Source organism: Lacerta agilis, chromosome 5, assembly GCF_009819535.1.
Source record: "Lacerta agilis isolate rLacAgi1 chromosome 5, rLacAgi1.pri, whole genome shotgun sequence".
Taxonomy (NCBI): domain Eukaryota; kingdom Metazoa; phylum Chordata; class Lepidosauria; order Squamata; family Lacertidae; genus Lacerta; species Lacerta agilis.
In genome coordinates, this window is record NC_046316.1 from 69,607,605 (window position 1) to 69,632,435 (window position 24,831).

At 41.8% G+C, this 24,831-nt stretch overlaps 1 protein-coding gene across 1 annotated transcript; it reads right to left on the reverse strand.

Annotated features, from left to right (window-relative positions):
- On the reverse strand, positions 1 to 24,831 carry PCOLCE2 (procollagen C-endopeptidase enhancer 2). Its single transcript, XM_033150383.1, is given in 12 exon segments — positions 1 to 513; positions 1,226 to 1,282; positions 1,285 to 1,392; positions 2,453 to 2,536; positions 3,225 to 3,373; positions 5,346 to 5,482; positions 10,964 to 11,085; positions 11,457 to 11,633; positions 11,636 to 11,711; positions 17,942 to 18,047; positions 24,563 to 24,580; positions 24,582 to 24,831. Coding segments are annotated over 12 exon segments (1,236 nt in total). The 5' UTR covers positions 24,653 to 24,831; the 3' UTR covers positions 1 to 382.

The following is a 24,831-nucleotide window of genomic DNA, read 5'->3' on the forward strand; positions in this document are numbered from 1 at the left end:
TGAGTTTTTAGAAGTGTTTATTAAGTGTAGCTTATACTGCAAGGAAACAGGAAAACTAAGTTAAAATGAATTACTATAAATATTGCACTTCATCACATCAGTCATTTTTTTAAAAAAAATCCTTCTGAGAAAAGTATAAATTAAGAAATTCGCGGTAGTGAAAATTTGGTATGGTACAGGCTGGCTGATGTTGCTGAACGTTTTGAAATAAAATTGGCAATCATGGTATTTTTCTTTTGATTTTTGCAACATCAGTCTATGAGGAAAACAAGGTTGAAAAATTCCGGAAAGTACACTACGTTCCTGGAAAATCTCCCATTTTATTTGCATGGAGAGAGATTCTGGAGGATAGATGACAGGACTCGGCTGCAAAAATTCACATTCAACACTGTTTGTTTTTCAAGATATTCAGGATCTTTTGGTTCTTTGTCTTGAAACTCATTGTAAAGCTGCTGGGCAAGATTTTACCTCTGCCATCTTCTTCTACCTGTCCCATAATGACGTAATTTAGACCTGTTGAGAGGGGAAGAGTTTTAAAAAAATAGTGGAACAGAATTTCTGGTTCTACAATTTGGAAAATGCAGCTATATTATTTGATGCAATTCTTACAGTGTAATCATTAAGTAAACCTGTATATCTGTGTTGTAAATGGCCTTCCATAGCTTTTATAATCTACATTGCGTTTGATTGATATAGATGAATTACTGTCAACATGAGTAAAACAGTAAGCCATCTCTATTTGCCTACAGGAGAGTCAAATAGTGGTATAATGCAAGTAGATGGTGAGCTGGTAAATTGAATCCAATTTTTCACCCTCAAGATAAGTATTACAGTTTTAAAGGTGTGTGTATGTCTATCTACCATTATCCTAGATTTGTCTTGGTCTACAGAGGTATGACCTTTATAACAGTAGATTCAGCAAGCAATCCCCTCTTCTCATTCAACTCATTTGCACTATTTAACTAATTTTAAATAACTGAAGAGTTTCAGAGAAGCAATTCTATAATCAAATAGCTATGGTCTCTGAATTTTCTCAAACATTCATCAGTATGTTAAAAAAAAAAACCCACCAGTATGTAATAATTGGATAGTTTGCTTTGACATTTTGTTCTATAAAGGATCGATCTGATTCTGAATTAAGTGTCCTGAGAAAGTTACTGAAAATGAAAAAGTAATTAGGAAATTAGTGTTATTTGCAAAAAGCAGAATTCTGTTAAAGACTTACCTCTTCTGATAAGAGGACACTGTTTACAAACAACAACGATCTTGGCACTCATATTTTGCCTGCTTGTTGGATTGCTAAATTTCCCTCTTTGTAGACGTTAATAATTGATACTGTTGCATGCAAGCTTCCACCTTTAATGTTGGTTGTGATAATGGATCCAGTTATTACTAGATAAAAGAAATACATTGGATTAATATACTGGAATGTGATTGGAACACAATGAAACAGTTACATGACCACATCACCTTTACATGCACAGAAGATAAAAGTCTCAAACAATGTCCTCTGGCTATGGCTATGTACTGGTAAGTGTCCTTTTTATTGTGAGTTGTTTGTTTGGAACACTGACTGACCACCAAATTAACAAGGCCACCTCGGTGGCCACAGAATCTTAAAAGGACTGTAATTTGGAGATGCTGTAACATTAACATGAAGTGGAGTCAATATCTTACACTCACCTTTCTGTCTTCCAACCCCCACTTAGGCTAGGGGCAGTTTGGTGGTGGGTCCAGGGTGGCATAGTGATCTGCATGTTCCTACCAACTTCTGCCACAGCCACAATGTGCAGCAAGGCCCTGCGGGCTACAGAGTTAGAAGAGTTTGGGGTTGGCCCCTAAGTATTATGCTAGTAGTGTGTTGGCCGGTTGCATTGAGACAACCACATATAAATGTTTGGTTGTGACTTGCTTTGGGTTGCCCTGCACAAGTTAAAGCAACTAACAATTCTAATCAAATATTATCAATCATCACAGTTTTATATCTAAATAGGTAAGGAGAACATACACAGGCCTTTACCATAATGAACAACTTTTGCATTGTAGAGAAGGATTTCCAAGAAGTATTATGAAACCAGAATTACAGCAGTACATACAACAAAATTGTCACTGAATAAGGAATACAGGCTGTTCCAAGAAGACAACATGCCAGCATCATCACTGAATCAACACTTTCACAGAGCAACAGTTTGCTTTCTGTTTGTTCAGTTTTGTTTAGACTGGAATAGGTTTTTTTCCTGACACACATCCACACTGTCTTCTCTGTAAAACATCTGAAGGAATATAACTGAGTCATAGACACAGTATAAGAGATGCAAGTACTATGATCTGAAAGAATTTCCTTGTGCACTAATGGTAGTTTACAAATAAGTGGCTCTGACCCTCCCATGAAACTAAGCATACATGCCCAAGTCACACCGGTTGAAAGGGAAAAAATACTTGTTGCTCTTACCGAAGTTGCTTGAACAGTAACTGCTCTCAAGAGTTCCACTCCTTCTGCATTTTTGCTGGCACAGTGCAACTGTAGGCTTCACCGCTTCTCCAAAGAGGTTGAGAAAGCAGAGTTAGTGAAGTCAGTTCAAGTGTTTCAGAAGTCATTTAAAAGGGACTTTCATTTTTCCTGTGTGTTTACTCTATTAAATACAGAGAGAACTGACATTCCCAAAGCAAAAACCCCAAATAATCCAGACACACCGTACTTCAAAGAAACCATATTCTGTACTGCGCCATGTACTCTTGCAGTTTGCTGCAGCTCTAGCTCTAACAGAGTTGTACAATGTGTGTCAATGATCAAACCTCACATTCATGGTGCACAGATGATACTCTGGATATCTAACTCTGAAACAAACTGCAGTCAAGGGGGAAAAGAGGTCCCTAATCTATTACATTTTTATCAGTCATGCTAAGCTCCCAGATCTTCTAACTAACCAACCAACCAACCATCAGCCTTCTTTATGTTCATTTTGTTTATGATCTACACCCAACACTGCAAGTAAGACTGCAGGACTCATTAAGATCATAATATTCCAGACTAATGTGACATCACTACACATGAGCATTCGGGTTAGAAGGTCCTCCTAATCCAAGCAACCCTTTCCCCAGCCTCTTCTTTACAATAAATGATTTTTTTTTTAATTAAAAAAGGATTAAGGCTGATCCTGAAGCTTCCCTGCCTGTTCCTACCAACACCTTCAATAAAGATTAAACAATGAGTTCAGACTTACTTGTGGTGGCAGGGAGGCTTGTGGTAGTAGGTGATGGTTGTAGTATTTTTTTGGGCCTGAATTTGTAGTGACCAATAAAGCCGTCGGCAGTTAAACTTAAATCAGACAAGAACTGAATAAGTAACTCATTTCTCTCAGATACAATAGGCCTGAAAGAGAACAATGCAGCCTTCATGTTAGGAGGGTCTTTTGTAGTTGCCATATTATTGCTTGTTGAACTATATTCAGCCAGCAGATTCTGTAGCACTAAAAAGGTAAAGGGACCCCTCACCGTTAGGTCCAGTCGCGGACTCTGAGGTTGCATGCTCATCTCGCTTTACTGGCCGAGGGAGTTGGTGTACAGCTTCCGGGTCATGTGGCAGCATGACTAGCACTAAAGGTAAAGGCACCCCTGACCGTTAGGTCCAGTCGTGGATGACTCTGGGGTTGCGGTGCTCATCTCGCATTATGGCTGAGGGAGCTGACGTACAGCTTCCAGGTCATGTGGCCAGCATGACTAAGCCGCTTCTGGCAAACCAGAGCAGCACACAGAAACGCCGTTTACCTTCCCACCAGAGTGGTACCTATTTATCTACTTGCAGTTTGACGTGCTTTCGAACTGCTAGGTTGGCAGGCAGCAGGGACCGAACAACGGGAGCTCACCCCGTCGCGGGGATCGAACCGCCGACCTTCTGATTGGCAAGCTGTAGGCTCTGTGGTTTAGACCACAGCGCCACCCGTGTCCCAACTGTAGCACTACATGCTACATAAACAGACTATATGTGTAAATATCCTTACTAAAATTGAGTGGAAAACTGAGTCTTCCTTTGTTAATCTGGTTTTCCCTCCACATGGAGCCTTAAGATTCCTGATACCAAATATGTAGCTGGATATGTTTTCAGAGTGAAGTAAGCAGCACAAGTCCTTAAGGAACCTTTTCCCAGGTAAATATTTACTTAAGCTCTCAGGAAAATAGTAACATTCAAATATGTTAAGCAAAAAACAAGCAGATCTAAAATGAAATGTTAAACAAAGTACATCCACTAGTCCACTTGCTGACTTGTATATGATTTGTCTTGAGTCTACAACATTGGGAATGTTTTGTGCACATGCTGAGTTTAAGGAACAGGAGTAGCTCCTATAGATTTAAGATTTAATTCAGAAATACTCCCTTGGTAGAACTTCATCAGGTCAATTCTATATAAATTTGCATCAGTGATTAAGACAAAACTCATAATGGCGAGTTTGGAAAATAAATGCATGCGTTTGGAAACCTGAGCCCATTCCTAACTAGAGTCCACATAAATGGAAAATCTTTGGGGGGAACTTTGTTGCCACCTCAATTTGAGCTCTGCGGTGCAAGGAAGAAAGGAAGCCCTTCAAAAAAGTTGTTCACAATAGATGCAGTGTATGCTAGTAAGATGACAGGTATACACAGAAAATGACGCATCTCAGTGGAGGTTGGAGGCACATGAGCATCAAGGTGCAAGTATGTGCATGCCACCCACCCAATACATCTCATCACAATACATACTAAGGATCCACCTTCCCATTTGGACTTTTATATGCTGCTTTGATCTGTATGTACAATTATTTTCCCCATGATACTGAGATTATCTTCATTAGGACTTTCTACTCTTCCCACTAATTGATTAAAAAAAAAATTTCTTTTATTAAACTTCACTAAAACGCACAAGTATAAAACAGCAAGAAAAATGCTAGCAAAACCCTTGTGCTTTATTGCAATTACATACATCAATATGACAACGCACAATAAAAGAAAATATTCGTATGTTATCTAACTTGCATACTCAAGATTCCTTTAAAAAAACAATACTATACTATATTTTATTAAATTTTACCCCACCCTTCCACCCGGAGGAACATAGGGCAGTAAAACTGGTTGTTAACATAGCCAGCAAAGCTATTTAACACTGTAATAAAGCTGCAGTTTGTTGTTCCAATTTGCAGCTACAGTAAATTTTAAGGCAAGGAAAATCAGTTATAAAAATCTAAGTGATGATAGATGGAAGGATGAAAGGAGAGCATGGATGGGATTGTACTGAAACAACAACCATGCCTATCCAGTTTTCATCTTTTCATAGAAACAGCAGTTTAAATGAAACAAATACCATTACTTACGCTGGTGGACTGTCTCCGCAGTATTTCCCAATTCTCCTAGCATCATTAATCTCGCCTCCATTAAACACAGCCACATAGTCATATCTGCAGTAGTTATCTCTCTCCACATCAAATTTTTCAAACTTTAACTCTATTAGCTGCAAGGAGGGAAATTAAGAATCTACTTAGTGGCCATTTCTTTTCACAATGAACCATAAAACCACAAAGATCCTCAGAGGCCATCCAGTTTAGCACCTTGGATTTAATCAGCATCTCAAAGACTCTTAAAAAGATGATCCTAAAACATTCTGTAAAGGTAAAGGTAAAGGGACCCCTGACCATTAGGTCCAGTCGTGTGATCTGGGGTTGCGGCGCTCATCTCGCTCTATAGGCCAAGGGAGCCGGCGTTTGTCCGCAGACAGCTTCCGGGTCATGTGGCCAGCATGACAAAGCTGCTTTCTGGCGAACCAGAGCAGCGCACGGAAACGCCGTTTACCTTCCCGCTGGAGCGGTACCTATTTATCTACTTGCACTTTGATGTGCTTTCGAACTGCTAGGTGGGCAGGAGCTGGGACCAAACAACAGGAGCTCACCCCGTTGCAGGGATTCGAACCGCCGACCTTCTGATCGGCAAGCCCTAGACTCTGTGGTTTAACCCACAGCGCCACATTCTGTGCAGTACATTAAAGCTGCTGTGACCCTGGGATCAGATTCCCCATCTCCAGTTAGGAGATCAAGGGCTTTGAGTCAGAATGCAAATTGCATGCAGGGCTGGACCCAGAAACAAGTCTGCAAGATGAGGCCGTGGAACTGTTGCCCCACCAACCTAAGGATGTCACATTGGTCTTCTAAGGCAAGGGGCTCCATCACAGAAGGCCCAGTCCAACCACAGTAAATGACTGCTGGAGTGGGCTGAGCCCCTTTAACCAGAGGCAGACATGGGGATTGGTGAAACTGCCCTCTAGGCGGGTGGGGTGCAAAAAAATCAGCCTAGAATATGTCTCCAGTTACATATGGTCATGAGTTTAGACAAGAGCTGGGAGCTGAGTGGTAGGAGAAATGGCAAAGCTGTATGAAGGGAGATCGCTGAAGACTAGAGTGCATGACATATGTGTGTGGCAATGAGATGCCATTGTTGCAGCGAGATCAGACACAGGAGAAGTTTCCCAGCTTCTTGCACCAATGCACCATGGCACAAAAGGAGTGCAGATTTTTTGCCAGTCCTCCTTGCCTTGCCCTCACTCCAGGCTCTTCAAATACTTGGGCTGCATAAAATGCAGTAATTTCTGTTGTGGCTGTTGTGGTAAAGTGGTTTTTTTCCTGGGGTGTGTATGTGCCGATGCAGCTCCCTGCAAGGTCCCAGCCTCTGCCTCTAACTGAATGCAGCATATTTCAATAAAGGCAGATCTTACCACAGAGAGAGATTTCCTGTTCCTATATAAGGCTCAGTCCACAGCAGGCTGTTGACAAAGCAACATCAGAATGCTGTTTTCTTGTAAGCACAGCCTGGGACCTGAACAAGGCCTGGCATGCATCGTAACAGTTGCTATTTGTGAATGAATAAGGATGTGCTACAGAGAATTCAGACTAGTGGGTTGAACACCACATAAGATCAAACTCCGGATAAGTATTTGTAATAAAGACGAATTTTGGTTGCTAAAAAAAAAAAAAAAAAGGAAACAACAATATTAACAGAAAGCTGCTATGATATTGCTGCTCAAATGCTGTTGCAAAAATTAAAACACAAATCCTTGAAGGCAATATTTAAGTGAATTATATGTACAAAGGAAAACAAAATGAAAGTCATGTCCGGCAAGCTAATTGGCATGGCCAGTGGAATGCTTCACGGTTATTAGATGGGTTTTAGAATTATTTCCAAGGCTGTATATATAAAATAACTCAACCCTGCTGCTTATTTAGGGAGAATACTGTGTATGGAATTCTAACCCCTCTTAAACAACAGCTCATGGGATTTTACTTGAACACATTGCCTGGAAGACAAATGCTAATACTGTATAATAGCCTGGTCTGGACATAATGCTAAACAATAGGGTGCCTCGGGGTCTTCCTGTCTTCCTTCTTCCTCAAGCACAACTGCAAGGAGTTCAGAAAAATTTGCTTCCATTTAAAATCAACTAGCTTGCTGGGTTTCCTGAACCTGAACAAACCATGCTTAATCTGTGCTATGCTTAGTAGAAACAATTCTTAATTGCTGGTTTGCAAAAAAAACTTTATTGACCTATTAGTAGAAAAGCAGGTTAACAAAGATGATAACTGGGTGAATGAATAGCTGCAACGGGTGTGTCTATATTGACAGTAAGAACAAAGATGATAACATGTTTCTCAGAGAGCATAATATGTTGGGTGACAGAACAGCCTACTACAGTATTGTCCCAAACAATAACGTGAACCTCTATTGGTATTTTTCCTGCATTTTTTTTAAAAATTATTTAGTTCCATGTAATTTCAATCCAAACATTTTATGTATATATAGGCTTTTCTTTTAATTAATTCCTTGCTTTATCATGACTATCTCATGTTGCATCAAGACACCTTGACATTCTGAAGCAATGCTTAATTAAGAAATAGAAAGAAAATAGAAACAGGCATATGCATGCTAAAAAAAGTATATTTTGCCAGCTGCCCCAAGCAAAAGCATAGTTTGCCCTTCAGATTAAAGCCTTGCTGAAAGGGAACTGTTTGAGGAATGAAAGTGCCCACCCCCGATGTTGATTTATTGTGCACTAGTTGCTCAGTTCTTGTGTGGGACCATCAAGTTAACACTTCTCTTACCGCTAAAAGAGGTATTGCTGTTATGGAAAAACTGAGGTTCTTCGTAAAGTTGCAGTGCTAGTTTGGTAGTTACTAGTGTGCCAGTGACACGACATCCACATCTCCAGTGATCCTATTTTTTTGTACTTGTAAAGTTTTCTTTCAAATTCTTTAGAAAATGCACCCCCCCAAAGGATGAGTAAACTAGTCTTGTCTTTAAAAAAAAGTTGGTGAATGCTACCAAGTGCCGCTCTTTCTGCTGACAACAATGCCATAGCATTTCCAGAGTCTTACTTTCTCCATTGGTCTTTCCATCCTGTGTATGCATCTTCTCCAGTTCTGATCTACAATGTCCCAATTACTATTTTTGTTGTAAAAGAGTGAACAGGAGTGTGGCTACCCCTTGTACTAAGGCCACAGCCCATCAAGTACAGGGCACAAGTGCTGAGAGGCATAGCTATAAGCTTACGCTTATGGCATTAATAACAAGATGCTTTCCTTCCCCTTTGTCTATAATGGCTGTAATGGAAAGTCAGAACCCTAACTGAACAATAACAGTTCTATAAATAAAAGCAGGCCGGGAGATCATTTTCTTCTGATTTAATATTTGATGCTATCCAGGTGAAATGAAAATGCAGCAAGAGTTTGATCGTGAGCTAACAAGAGGCATTGATTCATTGGTAGATATTGACCTTCACAAGAAGCATTACTGGAATATACTGAGAATAAGTACGTGGTTAGATTTTTAAGCACTTACGGTACAAATACAGTTTCTCGAGAATAAGAACCCAAGAGGTGAAGAGTACACTAATGGGAGGGTATAATTCAGTAAGAGCTTGAAAAGATTTTCAGGCACGTTTGGCAATAAATGAGAGCAATCACAAATGCTTTGTAATTTATCATTTCAATTAAATCGCTGGCTATCCATAAATTGTTAAATGAGCCATATGTAGTAAGCAAGGAATGTGGATTAAAGATGAATACAGGAAAAGACTAAGCTGATCTACAGCCCCAAGTTCAAGAAAATATTATCCTGATCAATGCAGGGGGTGGGAGAAAATTAAGGATCAGAAGGATATTTATCTTGGCCAGCGATTTCATTTGGAGGATTATGGTCATGAGAAGTGGATTAAAAGGGAACTCAAAGTGGCATGGACAAGGGTTCAGAAAGTAGATATGAAAAGCAGCCAACCTACCAAATATGCTTGAAGATAAAGGTATTCAATCACTAAGTGCCTCCTGCCATAATATAGTTTATGGAGCAGAAACCTAGGCAACAACAACAAAAAAGAGAGAAAGCAAAGATTGAGTAGCCTGCCATAGTGTGAAAAGGCACGTAGCTAGAACTAATATGGGGTGACTGAAAATGGATATGAAACAAGGCAAAGTGGTTTCAGTCCTAAGAAATGAAATGGTAGCATCCTTAAGATTAAGAAAGCGCTAGAATGAGCAAATAGATTAGGGAATTAAAACCTGAAAGTGCGAAAAGCAAAGGGAATTGAATGAGTGTGGCAATATTTAGACACCGTGGAGTGTAGCAAGTGCCCCTACTTGGTTCTAAGTAGGCATGCAGAGGAAATATTGAGTAAATCATTTTGAACAAAAAAATCCATAATGTTCTTAAACTGAAAATAAAGCATTTGTTATTCACTTTGGTGCTCAGAAATTGTTCATATACACTGCATTTAATGAGAAAATATATTGTATTTCTTGCTGTCTTTTAACCCAGCAATCCTTCCTTCCTACAAAATATCTTTTAAAAGGCTGAACTAGAGCAAGCCAACGGAAATAAATGTTCACAAAAACTAGACGAAGGTACACTAGAACAATAAAAGAAACAAGTAAAACAGGGGCAAATGAACAGTGAGAATATGATTTCTCTTGTCAGGTGCATAGGCAGAATTTATAACTTACCTAAAAAGAGAACAGTTTTCATAAGACATAGAAATCTGATAACAAAACCTAGTTTTACCCTAGCTGTATTTGTATGCGTGTCTCAGTTACATGTTTCATGAAAGCAGGTCTTATTTACAAGGGCCACACAGCTGCACAAAAAAAATTATCATCAGGATTAAAAGGCTAAATGTATTATCAGAATTTGAACATGTTCCTATGCAGTGGGACTTGCAGCGCAACGTAACAGGAGAAGATAAATGCTCAGAACATGTCCCATGAAATGCAATGTGCTGCTGCTAATACCATTATTTCTCCTACCACCTGGCAACTCAGCAACCAATATAATGCCCAGCTGTTCAGATCTGCTAATTGATGAGCAGGGTTTTCTTCATAGTAGCCATTTTCTCAGCCTAAATCAGAATGTAAGTAGCCACTTTCTTCTGATTGCTCTACTACTTCATTGGTAAGCAAACTAAGGCCCGGGGGCTGGATCCAGCCCAATCGCCTTCTAAATCTGGCCCGCGGAAGGTCCAGGAATCAGTGTTTTTACATGAGTAGAATGTGTCCTTTTATTTAAAATGCATCTCTGGGTTATTTGTGGGGCCTGCCTGGTATTTTTACATGAGTAGAATGTGTGCTTTTATTTAAAATGCATCTCTGGGTTATTTGTGAGGCATAGGAATTCGTTCATTCCCCCCCCCCAAAAAAAATGCCCCCCCACAAGGTCTGAGGGACAGTGGACCAGCCCCCTGCTGAAAAAGTTTGCTGACCCCTGCCTACTTCATAGCTGCTGTAGGTTTGGTTGTGACTATGAGCTAAAATGGGGTTGAAAGTCGCTGACAGGAAGCATCTGGAGGGGGTGAATGCTAGAAATTCTTCAGATGGAACAGAGCTAGAAGGAAAGATGGGAATCAGAGGGCTTTTGCAGATAGGAAAGATGAAAGCAGAGGCCATATGTGAACATAGCTCACCTGATTCTTTGGAGCTACAATGTGCCATGAGCAAGAAACTCCAGCTGGGTAATCTCGATCAGGCCAGTTAGGAGTTTTAAATGACCCAGGCTTGTCTAGTCGTCCACCACAGTACTGGTCTCCTAAAAATACACAACATAATGCTAGGCCAAAAACCAGAGTTTCATGTAGTGTTTCCCCACCTCTCGTATAAAGCACATCATAATCCCAGCCTGAAAAATGTTAAAATTTTGATGAAAATAATACACAATGCACTCCTTTCCATATAACTTCAAATTTTATAGAGCAAATGCATTTGCTTATGTATTTCACCTTTTTAGATGGCTAGCAAATGGCTTCCAATTATAGATGAATCCCTTTGGCTTTACAAAGATCCCTTCATAATGTAAGAAAATAATAAAATACTTAAAAAAAAAACAACCTGAAGATTCTTCCATGAAAGTACAGAGCTCAGTGTATCTATCACCTTAAGCTTCAAGAACTTGCAGAATACCTCTTTCGTGTGGTTCTGCTGCAGAAAACTTTGCAACAAAGCCATTTCCAGCTGTGTTGGCATCTGAAATCATTTGCACCAGCATCTTATTGCTGTTGGCCACAAGAGCACCAGGTTTCAACGTGCCACAGAACCTGCCAAGACGCTGCCCGTTTGCATGGCCATTGTACACATCACAAAGTCGTATCGGCATAAGTTATCACTTTCCAAGTCCATGAATCTAAAGGAAAGAACCACGACTTTCCCTTCAGGAACCTGTAGAAAGAAAAGAAGCTAAAAATTAACAGCCTGCGGTTTACGCGTTGACCTTATGGTGTAACTTTTACTCTCTATAATATTTATATCTTACAAGGATAATATGAAGTCCTTCTCAAACCCCTTTTCTTCTCATATAGTATCCCCCAAATGTTTCCCCTTCTGTTTACACAATAATACATTCTGCTCCTCTCCTCTTCCCTTTCTTCTAAGTCTACAGAGCATTGCCAATACACCTTCTGTTGTGACCACTTTCATCAGCATTAGTGCTTGCATTCCTCCATTGCCCTTGAAAGACTGATTGTGTGGGTTGAAAGATTCCACCACTTTTCTGCATAAAGCTTGTGTCTTTGCATGGCTCTGTAGGTATGAAAGAGATATGCAAGCTCCCATGCTTCTCTATTAAATACATGGAGATTCCACTCAGGTTAGGTGCTCCATGGTTCAGTATTTACTGAATGTAAAGATGCATAATTGCTTGTGAATGATCCCTGCTTAGGGGGGGGGGGAATCACAGCAGCCATGGGGACCCACAAGATAAAGCAATTGCTAATACGTTTGTGCTTCCTTCAACAGAATAAATCATGCCCAACTATCACCTCTTATCCGGACTACCTATGTCCACAGCATGAACGACTGTGTTGATCTGCTAACTGGGGGTGATTTGTGTTTCCTAGGTATTTTCAAATAGAGCTGTAGTAAAAGCAAAAGGCTCATCTGTGAAACTGCATGACCGAAATTAAGGAACCAAATGAGTTATTAAACTTCACAGCTGCCATAGAAATAGTAATAAAGCGTTTCCTAAGGAAACCATAAATGTTGTCTTAGAACTCTGAAAGCTGCTATCACAGAACCTAAAAATCATAGTGCGCAAATTGTCACAATACTACTAAATGTTGAGTCTAATTTTTTTTGGCATGCATAAATCTAAAATGATGATATGCTGATAAGTGGATGCAGCAGGAAGCCCCCTCCCCACCGCCAAAAAGTCTCAAAAGACATCTGTAGAACTGATGCAATCCTTTAGATTGCATGCATTTATAAAGAACTACCCGGAGCTGAAGTGGCTCCTGTATTCAGCAGCCATGTGAGATGGTGAGAGTAGGACCACCCAGACTGGATGAGGCATCTGTTGTAACCCTGACCCTTGGCTTCACCACAGTCAGACAGCTACGGTTTGAGTCATGGGACAATTGTAGCTAGGTAGCCAGACCAATTCTTTTGGGTAATGTTGACTAGATAGATGTCCTCCCCACAACCCCACATACGCAACTGATCCCATTTGATTATTTAACAAATGTAGGTTTTTTTGCCACCTTTCTTGCCAGCCACAGAAGAAAAGAAATACAAAACAGCTGCAGTTTCTTTTCACTCTCTCCCACCCTTTCTCTAGGGAACAAGTGAACCAATTCCTTCCTTTCCAGGGAAAAGAAGGCTATTTTTCCCAACCAAAGCTTCCCAGATTTCTTCTTGTTGTCATACATAGTTCCTCTCCCGTTATTCTGCTCCCTGGTAGTGCACTGCCAGTACAGGCCCTGCTGCACCAGCTGGAATTATGGTGCAGGCATTGTCCTTGACCGTGTGCTTTTGCTCACCCGGTGCTGAACCGAAACTACCTTCAATGAGTGATAGATGGGCTTCTGGGTGGAGGGAGAGGTAAGAAAGTAAGACAGCCCCAAGACGGGAAGAGCGCACACATTCAGCGAGTACACATGTGGAGAGTGAATTCAAAATCTAACCTGCTGGTTTTTAAAAAGAACTTTTTATTTTTAGATCTCTTAGGCTCACGATAAGGAAAACAGAAACCTGTTTGAGTGAAGCCAACTTGAAACCAAATGTATGCTACTATGAGGCTTCTAAAGAGAAGGTGTGTTAACCTAAGAATTGTGATAGTATTGCAGTGATTGGTGGGGGGGTGGCAGTGGAGGTTCGCATGAATAAATTGGATGTGTAGAGGTGGACCCTAATCCACTTTTGCAGCTCAGTCAAAGCACACACAACCAACTTGAGAAAACCTTTTGAGCTATCTCAAACTTTGCTTCCAGTGAATCCCACGGAATGGAGGGAAATCAAAGGTCATGGATATGACTTAATAAAACCATAAAAGAGATATCGGGTAAAAGTGAAAGCTCCCTATTTCCAACATGCAGCCCCATTCTCTACCCCCACACTGCTTGACTTTTAAAGAAACATTTATGTATGAGTGTATATAAACACTTCCCAAGCCTGAAATGTTTTGCAGAAAGCCAGATGCTGTAACTTTTTTTTTGAATGGGCAACTTGCAAGTGCAGATACTGGCTTGGTTCCAAAAACACTGTTACTGAATATGCACAAGGATTTGTTTTTGTGAGTGGTATGGCAATGCAGTTTTGTGGTAATAAATTTCACACAAAAACATTTATTTCTAGTGCTGTCTAGCAGGAAAAGAAAAAAATTCTGTCAGTGTGAGCAACACAGCTGTCAACTTTCCCTTTTTTGCAATGGGAAATGGCGCTGGAATAAGGGAATTTCCCGACAAAAAAGTGAAAGTTGACAGCTATGGTGAGAACTTCACCCAATCATCAACTAAGATTTTTTCGGCCGTTGAATCCAGCTAGTCAGGGTCTGATTCTGCTCCCATCTGAGTCATAATGAGGATAATGTCTCAGTTCAATGGGTTAATTTAATGACTTTCATGTTCTGTCTGTGTTCTTGACAGTAATGACTAATTTGCTTCTAATCTGCCCATGCTGTGATGTCTGGAGTACAGGCGAAGAAATGCCAGTCAGCTTAATATCTTGTTACGCATTTTATCAACTCTCTTCTTTTACAGGCAACAAAGCGTCTCTTGCTGCTCATTCCCATTTATGAAGTAACTGATTCCTACTCCCAGTTCCTAATCTGCAGCTCCAACTGCATTCACAACTGTAAGCGAACAGATGACAGAATCACAGCTCTGTCTCTAGATTACTGTTGGTAGCTGCTTTTCCCTACACCTTGTTAAGGAGTTCAATGGCCTGTGAGTTTTTCTGGCAACAGAGCTAAAGTTTAACGCTGCTTATTGTGACACCACAATAAATTTAGTTCAGTGCTAACTCTGCTGGATACCACTGTATGAAACTCTGCCATGGTGCCCCAACATTAACTGTTAGGCCATAGGGAGTTAAGGTTAAAAAATTTATTGGGGAAGGAAATATTTTTCTGTTCTCATCTACAACCCCATCTATATTATACATTTTATGCAGTCCCATGCCACTTTAATAGTCATGGTTTCCCCCTAAGAATCCTGGGAAATATAGTTTGTTAAAGCTACCGAGAGTAGTTGGAAGACCCCTTTCCCCTCAGAGAACTACAATTCTCAGAGTTACCTAGGTAAAAAGGGTTACTGTTAAACCACTCTGGGAATGGTAGCTCTCAGAGTGGAACAGGGGTCTCCTAACACCTCTCAGCCCCCTTAACAAAACACAGTTCCCAGGATCTGGTTGTTTAAAGTGCTATGATATTACTTTAAATGTACAGTGCAGATGGGGGCCTATGATCTGGGAGCTTGACTAGAACAAAACCCATTCTCTCCCAGTTTCCATGTCAGTCTCAGTCACCACCAGGTTTCAAAGCAAGTAGAATAAAAATAATTCCCCGTCCCGTCCCCACCACCAAAAATGGCACATAGCAAGAAAACACTTTTCTGAACATAAGATAAACATGTAATGGAGTTTTCTCATCTGGCTATGTGGCTGAACAAGCTGCTACCCAGCCCAGTTTTGTACCCTGAAGCCCCACTGGGATAGGCATCTACTTGGAAGCACATAAATTGATACTGATGCAATAATGCAGTATATCAACTAGTCAGCTTGTTCTTTTAAAGCTAGTTCCTGGAAATCGATTTTATTCTTACATGTTGTACACCATGTTGATATATTTTATGGAAGTAAATAACTTGGATGGTTTTAAAAGCAGATTAGACAAAGTCAATAAGGATAAGGCTGTCAATGGCTATTAGCTAAAGTGGCTATGCTCTACCCACAGTATGAGAGACAGTATGCCTCTGAATGCCAGTTGCTGGAAATCACAACTGGGAGAGAGCGTTGTTGCAATCTTCCCACGGACATCTGGCTAGCCACTGTGGGAACCGGCTGCTGGATTAGATGAGTATTTAGCCTGATCCAGAAGGGCTCTTATTATGTTATTACACAGGAATATCGGAGGCAAAAAAAGAAAAAGGTTGTGCTCCTCTGCAACCACAATAAGGTCAATCTGAAATCCTAAATACAGGGGTGGGGGATTTAGAAACATCATATAGAGAAAGATAGTACCCTGGTAGCCACGAAGTGCCTCATATGTGTAAAGATTACAGTAAAAGACTAGCAGCCTCACCTTAAATGGCTCAGGGCCGCAATACCTCAAGGATCGCCTCTTTCTGTATGAACCTACCCAGACCCTAAGATTATCTTCTGAGGCCCTCCTTCGTGTGCCTCCTCGAGAGGTCCAGAGGGTGGCAACACGAGGAGGGCCTTCTCTGCAGTGGCTCCCCATCTGTGGAATGCTCTCCCCAGGGAAGTTCACCTGGCGCCTTCATTATACATTTAGGTGCCAGGCAAAAACATTCCTTTTAACCAGGTGTTTGTTTGATCTGATTTACATCCTATGCCCTTTTTAAATGTGTGTTTTTTTGGGGGGGGGGCTATTGGGTTGTTGTTTTATTTTTATTATGTATTTTGTGGTTCTATATCTTGATTTTATTCTGTGAACCGCCTTGAGACCCCCAGGTAGAAGGCGGTATGTAAATTCAAATAATAATAGTAGTAGTAGTAGTAATAGTAATAATAGTAATAATAGTAATAATAATAATAACAATATACCAGTAAATACATGTATCCATATAATTGCAGAGAAACTATCATCCTTTGCTTTGTGGGATATGGTCACAGATCAACAACGAATCCATTAATATGTATTTCATAATTAAAAATCCTACCATTTGTTTGTATTTAAAAGGTTATTTTCCCCACTTGGAAAATGCTTCATTCCTTGTTCCTCCCATAAAAGAACATTATAAGAAAAATGAACCGAGTACCTCCAGTTAATAGGGAACATTTTTCAAAACAGGCTTCTTGTCACCAACCTTTTAATGGACTTCAACTATTGAATGTATTAAATTATCTACGTAAAGGACTTGTGACAGTCTTGAATGCTATTTTTATGTCATGTTCCTATATATTGTATGTACTGAGTGTTCTTAGATTACTCACCCTAAATCACTGAGGAGGGGGATTCTGTTAAAACCACTGGTATGTGACGCTTTGTGCTCTATAAATTACTCTATGAGAGACGGTAAGAGTAACAGCTGTAGTAGCACTACAACTCATAGGCTGTGTCATGACTACAATACAATGTGCTGAATGACCAGCTTCTAAAATTAGAAAAAGATAAATAATAACCAGCTTTTTGGCTGTAATGTAATATATTCTCATTCAACTTTGTGAGTAAATCAGTCTCGTAAGATTTTCAAAAACCTATTTACTACTAAATTGCTGCTTGCCTACTGCTCTGCAGCAACTATTGGGTTTGCCTGTCTCTGTTCTTTCAAGAGAGAAATGGGATACAAGGAGTGGAGTAGAGTGGCTTACAGCCTGATTCCCCTCGAATTTATCTTACAATCCCTGTATTGGGTGAACCTGAATTTATAGGACAAAATCATCAAGTTTGGTGTTGTTTGAAGGCAACATCATGTGGACCAAGCAAATTAAATGGGAACGCAAATTAAAACAGGAATGCAAAGAGCTGCAGGCACACAGTAAACTCAGGGGTGTGGGAAAGCAGTCTGTTTCTATCTTTGCTGATAAATAACTTATTCGCTATCCATTTATTATCACATGAAATTATCACACAATTCAAAGTAACAGGAATAGTTTGGTGCAGACTACTTCTACAATCCAACTTTTGCTGTTCACCAGTTGTTACACCTCTAGGGAAATTTATTGATTTTCTAGCCTTCCTTTACCACTTGTAAAACTTAAACAGAAGGAGACAAATGACTCCTTCTGGAACTGTTAAATTAGATATCTTGATCATTGTCCTTAACTACATTAAATGATGAAACCGGATTGTGTCTAGGTTCAAAGGTCTTAAAATTAAGTGTCAATGTTGCATGTGGGAACTGCAGATTTGAATGCATACTGCATACTTCATAACAAGAGAAGGACTGCGTGTTATTCTTTTCAATGTGTTTTGTGACAGCGAAAGTTCTTACTGTGATTTTCCAAGTACATTTGCTGTTTGGAGGGTAGATTCCTGGAAATCCTTCACTGCCAATAAACCCCGATGCTCCGCTTAGAATTCCACCACATTTAAAAGACCTGGAAAACAAAGGAAAGCTTTACTTCTGAGACAGTGTTATAAAGGCGGAGTAGAATGGCTGTTATCTAATATGTACTGATGACACCATTCCTAGAGCATCCGTGTAAAAGAATTAAACTATTTAAAATGTAACACAATACAGCTGCCTAAAATAACTGGCATCTATAGAGTGCAATTCATTACTGAAAGGTGAAGTCTATGCCATGGGGGTGGTGGAGGAACTGAATGATGTTCTGCATAGGGAGATGCCAAATAGCTGAATTCCAAGCAAAATTTAACTAACACCCATCTCTATCTTGCACTTTCACACACCACTGGTAGTTAACAGAACTACAATATGTTTATCAGTTGTCTAGTAGCACTTTGCAGTTGTCTCTGGTCTCTGGTGGTAATTTGATGTGTGTATACAGTAGTTCCCCCCAAAAAAAGTATTAAAAATGCTTTACATGCATTAGCTGTGTTCAGACATAGTGCTAGACTATAGTTTAATAGGAGAAGAATGAGCCTAGTCTCACTCAAGGCTCTCACACTCCCTGTTTTCCCCTCTCCTCCTCTGGTATGGCCTCAAGGAGAGGCGACTGGAAGCTCCCACTTCTATTTTAGATTAGCTACGGTTAAACTGCTTTGTGAAGATTAGCATACTGATAATCTTAATCACGAATTAAATGTGTATGGACAATATATAGCGAGATGAGCGCCGCAACCCCAGAGTCGTCCGCGACTGGACCTAACGGTCAGGGGTCCCTTTAGTTTTACCTTTAGGGACAACCAGAAAAGGTCTAACACAGAAGCGAGATAGATGGTGGAGAACTACTTAAAAGTAGCCAGAGTGAATGATAATGAAACTGGATTTATGGAAGGTTATAAGATCTGATTCTTGTATAATGAGAAACTGATATATTGGGAATTCATGACTTAGGTAGGAGAGAGCAAGGGAAATATTTTATAATTGCAGCACTCAATGTGTTTTGGTAATGTGGAATGATGGATAACTGCCCCTGCAGTAGTACCGCGGAAAAAAAGATCATTATCCTCTCTATTAGAATGAAGAGATGGTACGGTAATGACTTAGTAAGATTATCAGGCAGGCAAATGAGAGGAGTAAACAAAAGGCAAAAACCCAACAGACCACATGGCTGGGTGGAGTAGCAAAGGCAAGGTCACTGGACAAGACTTACCCACTGACTCATCTCCATCTAGACTAACTTGGAATAGGAGATGGCACAAAAGTGACTGAAAAAGTTGACTAATGCCAAATGAATGAATAACCTAGATTCAGCAATGGACTGACTTCATACTTGCATGGCCTACTTTTCTTTTTTACCAGAAGCCTTGTGGTTCACCTAAGTTTTTGAAATTTACAAACCAAGGCTACATACTCAGAATGACTAAACAATTAAGGCATAACTAGCCATGGGACAAGTGGAAGTGTGGACAAGCTCTAAGAGTGAAGGCAGATACTGTATATATTCTAAATGTGGTGGAACTGGTTTGAACACACATTGCATGTCTGGGGTGCGTGTGTACCTCAGAATGCAGTGAATGTGTGTTCAAATTTTATAATTATTGGTACAGGAACACAAGAAAGGCATGCTAGGGCCATGCCTAGGTCTTAGCTTGGAATTACCAACTCAGTCCTCACATGTTGAGCTTATCAGGTAGACTGGAGGTACAATGACAGGCTTGATTGCCTTCCTCCCAAGGTGAAGGGGAGTGACTTAGCTAAGCCTGCAGGACAGCTTACTCTATAAGGCTGGTTATCCTACAGATAAAGGTAAAGGTACCCCTGACTGTTAGGTCCAGTCGTGGACGACTCTGGGGTTGTGCGCTCATCTCACTCTATAGGCCAAGGGAGCCGGCGTTTGTCCACAGACAGCTTCCGGGTCATGTGGCCAGCATGACTAAGCCACTTCTGGCGAACCAGACCAGCGCACGGAAACGCCGTTTACCTTCCCGCTGGGCGGGAGCGGTACCTATTTATCTACTTGCACTTTGACGTGCTTTCGAACTGCTAGGTTGGCAGGAGGGGACCGAACAACGGGAGCTCACCCCGCCGCAGGGATTCAAACCGCCGACCTTCTGATCAGCAAGCCCTAGGCTCTGTGGTTTGGACCACAGTGCCACCCGTGTCCCATCGTACAGATCTTACAGGCTTTAAAAAGACAGAAGTTTAGATTCATTCCTGTAGCACAAGATTATCACTAGGTTGACACCAGACTATAACTTGCTGGAGCCTCTTTTTGTGTTTTTCGTGCCACGAGGGAATGGGCTCATGTGAGGAATAGGATGCAGAGGACAGACACTTGAAAATTAAATCGCCTACTCAATCCAGTATTTACATTTACCGTACAGATGGATTTAAAGCAAAAGCATTTGGAGTCTCGTGTGTCAAAGGGTGTATCCCTAAACTGTTGATAAATACTGTAATCTTAGAAGGGCAGACAGTAGTTCTGAGGCTGCTTCTATGGCTTCCCTATCCTTGTGCAAGATTCAGACAGGTCACTGAACTACTGTTACTGAGGTGGAATTTTTAAATAAAATTTAGCTCTGATGCTCCCTAGAAGTGTTTTGCACTGGATAGTTCATGAATTCTCGGCCTACTGTTTAAAGCAGAAACAAAGACCAATAAATATGGTGTGATGCAGGGGATTCCACTCTAGCATCTCTGCTTGGGGCAACGTCTGCCATCATGGTATTCAGCTTGAATATAAAGACTCATGGACCTTCAGAAGCAGTATTATATCACCAGTTCAATTGTTGCCTGCACAATTCAATTGTTGCCTGTCATTATCTTGCAGAAAAGCAATTTAGAATAATAATAGGCTGGACAATCACTGCCTCACCCTGACAGCAAACTCAGATAGCGAGTGCCAACAGGATCGGAGCCAAAATGCAGGCTCTGGGAGGTAGAAACCCTAAGCTTTGCAGATATGCGATAATATTTTAAGAGGAACAACCCCTGCCTCCTCTGCCAACTAAGGAATATAATATAACGTTGAGTGCAGTTGGAAAAGGGAAAATGCAGAGAGGAATGAGAGTGGGGGAAATTGAATGAAGTATCCTTGGAGAGGACATGGCTGGCTGGGAACCCAAACAGGGACATCACTGTGATATACTGCAACACTTTGTGGCAAGTTCCACTTGTCACTTTTACAAATCTATTCCCCAAACTGCAGCACCCTGTTAAAAAAAGAAAAGAAAAGTCCTGTACTATCATAACACTTTGGATTCCGCACACAGATGGACCTGAGTTGTCTCCTGCTATTACTTCCATCTGCCATACAGAAGGAAAGGGGGATCAGCAAAGGATCAGGCCATGTTGAAGGATTCTGCAGGGATTGCATGCAGTCCACAAAAGCATCCCATTCCTGAAAAAAAGGCTTCAAGTTGTTGCATTGTAATAAGAGCCACACTTGGGAGTTCCACAGATTCTAGATGGGAGTCTTTCACATAATCACTGACACATGTTAGACCACTTCAACCATGGTGTTTTGCCTTACAATGGTGTATGAAAAGGACAGCACCATCATGTTTGTAGATAGCATCACTCACTCTAACAGCAAACTCAGGTGGCTCTAACAGAATTGTAGCTAAAACTGGGTACCAGAAACAAGAGGGAGATATCGGCATCATTGGGGGAACCTCCAGGGTTTGCAGATGCTCAAATAATATTTTCAAAAGCAAACCTAACAGGGAGACGCTGCAAGTTGCAACATTTTGTTGCATGCCCCACTTTGTTGTTGTTGTGTTCAGTCGTTCAGTCGTGTCCGACTCTTCGTGACCCCATGGACCAGAGCACGCCAGGCACGCCTATCCTTCACTGCCTCTCGCAGTTTGGCCAAACTCATGTTAGTAGCTTCGAGAACAATGTCCAACCATCTCATCCTCTGTTGTCCCCTTCTCCTTGTGCCCTCCATCTTTCCCAACATCAGGGTCTTTTCTAGGGAGTCTTCTCTTCTCATGAGGTGGCCAAAGTACTGGAGCCTCAACTTCAGGATCTGTCCTTCCAGTGAGCACTCAGGGATTTCTTTGAGAATGGATAGGTTTGATCTTCTTGCAGTCCATGGGACTCTCAAGAGTCTCCTCCAGCACCATAATTCAATTCTTCGGCGATCAGCCTTCTTTATGGTCCAGCTCTCACTTCCGTACATTACTACTGGGAAAACCATAGCTTTAACTATACCATAGCTATACCAATGCCCCACTTGCACATGTCTATTTTACTGTGTGTGTGTGTGTATATTAGGAACAGATTGACAGCCAAATACATTGTGCAGTAAAACAGATTTGTCTGCAATCCTCACAAACGCACAGGTTTTCCTTACAGTTGTGATGGGAAAAGCTCAGATGAAGAGCCCTGTAAACTCATTATTTAATTAACGAGTTGGCCTTTGGCTAATTAAACAATCTATGCCCTTTTAAATTGTGTGTGTGTGTGTGTAAGAGGATGTCATATCAATATAAAAAAATAATATTTTTCTTTTCCTTAGAACTATATATATATATATATATATATATATATGGCATATGTAAAACTCCTTACTCCCTATATTTTAGAGTGAGTATCAGTGTGTGTATATGTTTAAAACGGAGCATTGCATCTATAAACGTGGCTGGCATGCTCTGGAGAGCTGTGGCTGTTCATAGCAATATCTGTCCACTGTGTGTCTCATGTCTTTGCAGACATTTTTTTTTAGTCCCATTCAAACATCACCATATTTACTGGGTGACACTGCGGTGAACAAAGTAGCAAACCTGGATGCCATCTAGGTGCAAATCACCTCTAATTCTATGGAGCAGAACAGTGGGGCTCTTCTTCAGAAGTTGGCTACTAGTTCCCAGTTCCTTATTTGCACAAAACTTTGAAACACAGCTCGGTTAGAAAACTTGAAAGAAGAACTAAGGCTTATATATCCCTGACCTCCTCCCCCCCCTCCCCCAAATGGCTTTGGTACACAGCATATCACATATCTCCAAGACCAGAGACAGCACCCTACTAGTCCACTGTAATTTCTCCTCTCGAAACAGTCTGGTTTGTGAATATCTGTAAATGCATGATTATCTCAGAGGACAACAGCCAATAAGGCTGTGCTTAAAATAAGAGGTGCTGTGGTTCCTAGAATCACGGAACTGTAGAGCTGGAAGGGACTTTCAGGGTCATCTAGTCCAACCCATGCATTGCAGGAATCTCAGTACTGCATAGAAGCCATGCGTTTCTCATTAGCCTTACTCCCCCTAACATATGCACAAGAGGGGCAGTCGGGGGTTACTTGGAAATGCATACCCTCCAACATTTCTCAGTTGAAAATAGGGACGTCCCATAATGATAATTTTCCTATTTATACCCCACACATCTTACTGGGTTGCCCCAGCCACTCTGGGCAGCTTCCAACATATATAAAAACATAAAAGCATTAAACATTTTTTTAAAAAACTTCCCTATACAGGATTGCCTTCAGAGGGCTGGGGGGCGGGTAACTCCATACCCTTCAACATTTATCCAGTGAAAATAGCGACATCCTAAGGACCCAGGTGGCGCTGTGGGTTAAACCACAGAGCCTGGGGCTTGCAGATCAGAAGGTCAGCGGTTCGAATCCCTGCCACGGGGTGAGCTCCCGTTGCTCGGTCCCAGCTCCTGCCCACCTAGCAGTTCAAAAGCACATCAAAGTGCAAGTAGATAAATAGGGATCGCTCCGGCGGGAAGGTAAACGGCGTTTCCGTGCGCTGCTCTGGTTCGCCAGAAGCGGCTTTGTCATGCTGGCCACATGACCCGGAAGCTGTCTGCGGACAAACGCTGGCTCCCTCGGCCTATAGAGCGAGATGAGCGCCGCAACCCCAGAGTCGGACACGACTGGACCTGATGGTCAGGGGTCCCTTTACCTTTACCTAAGGAAAAGCGGGACATTCCAGGATCAAATCAGAAACAAGGACGCTTCTCTAAATTAGGGGCGTTCCTGGAAAATAGTAACACTTGGAGGAGGGTCTGGAAATGCAATCTGCACACGCTCAGAAGCACTCCTTTTTGGTCACTCCAAATCTTCCTAGCGTTCCTAACCCTGATACAAACCAATGGTTTGCATCAGAGTTAGGAACGCTAGGACCAACAAACCCCGGGCGTTCACAAGAGGCCGAGGCAACGAGACCTCTTGCACGGGGCAGAGCAACTCGGCAAGAGACCCTCTCCGTCGGCGCACATTTCAACAAGAACGAACATCAGGAAAGAGCGGGCAAACAATAAAACCTGTGGCAATTTAACCGCCCGAAAAACTCTGCACGCTTCGCGAGGCCAGTCAGACGCGCGCAGTTACTGGGTGGGCGCGTACGTGGGGCTGGATACCGCGCGCGTCGCGTGCTCCTAAGGCGGTGCCCCGGCGCCAAGAGGAGCAACCAAGCAAGAGGAGGAAGCGGACAGGCGGCAGGAGATACTCTGCCCGTCGCGGGCTTTTTGCTCGCTCGCTCTCCCGCGCGCGCGCGCGCTGCTGCATCGACAGGCTCGTTGGCTCGCGGGCTTTACCTGGGTCTTTGCGCCTCGGTTGCCGGCAGGCTGCGCGGCCGCGAGCAACAGGAGTCCCAGGGCCACGGAGCACGAGGCGGCTGCTTTCATGGTATCCTCCTCGCAGTCCGGGCCGCCGCGTCAGCTCCTGGGCAACGGCGGCGTGGTTGGGGATTGGTTCGGGGGCATGCACTTTTATAAAGCGGCTCGCTGCAGCAGGAGACGGCGCTGCCCCTGGAGGAGTTCCCTCGCCGTGAATATCCCATTTGTTCCTTAAGGCGAGGGGAGGA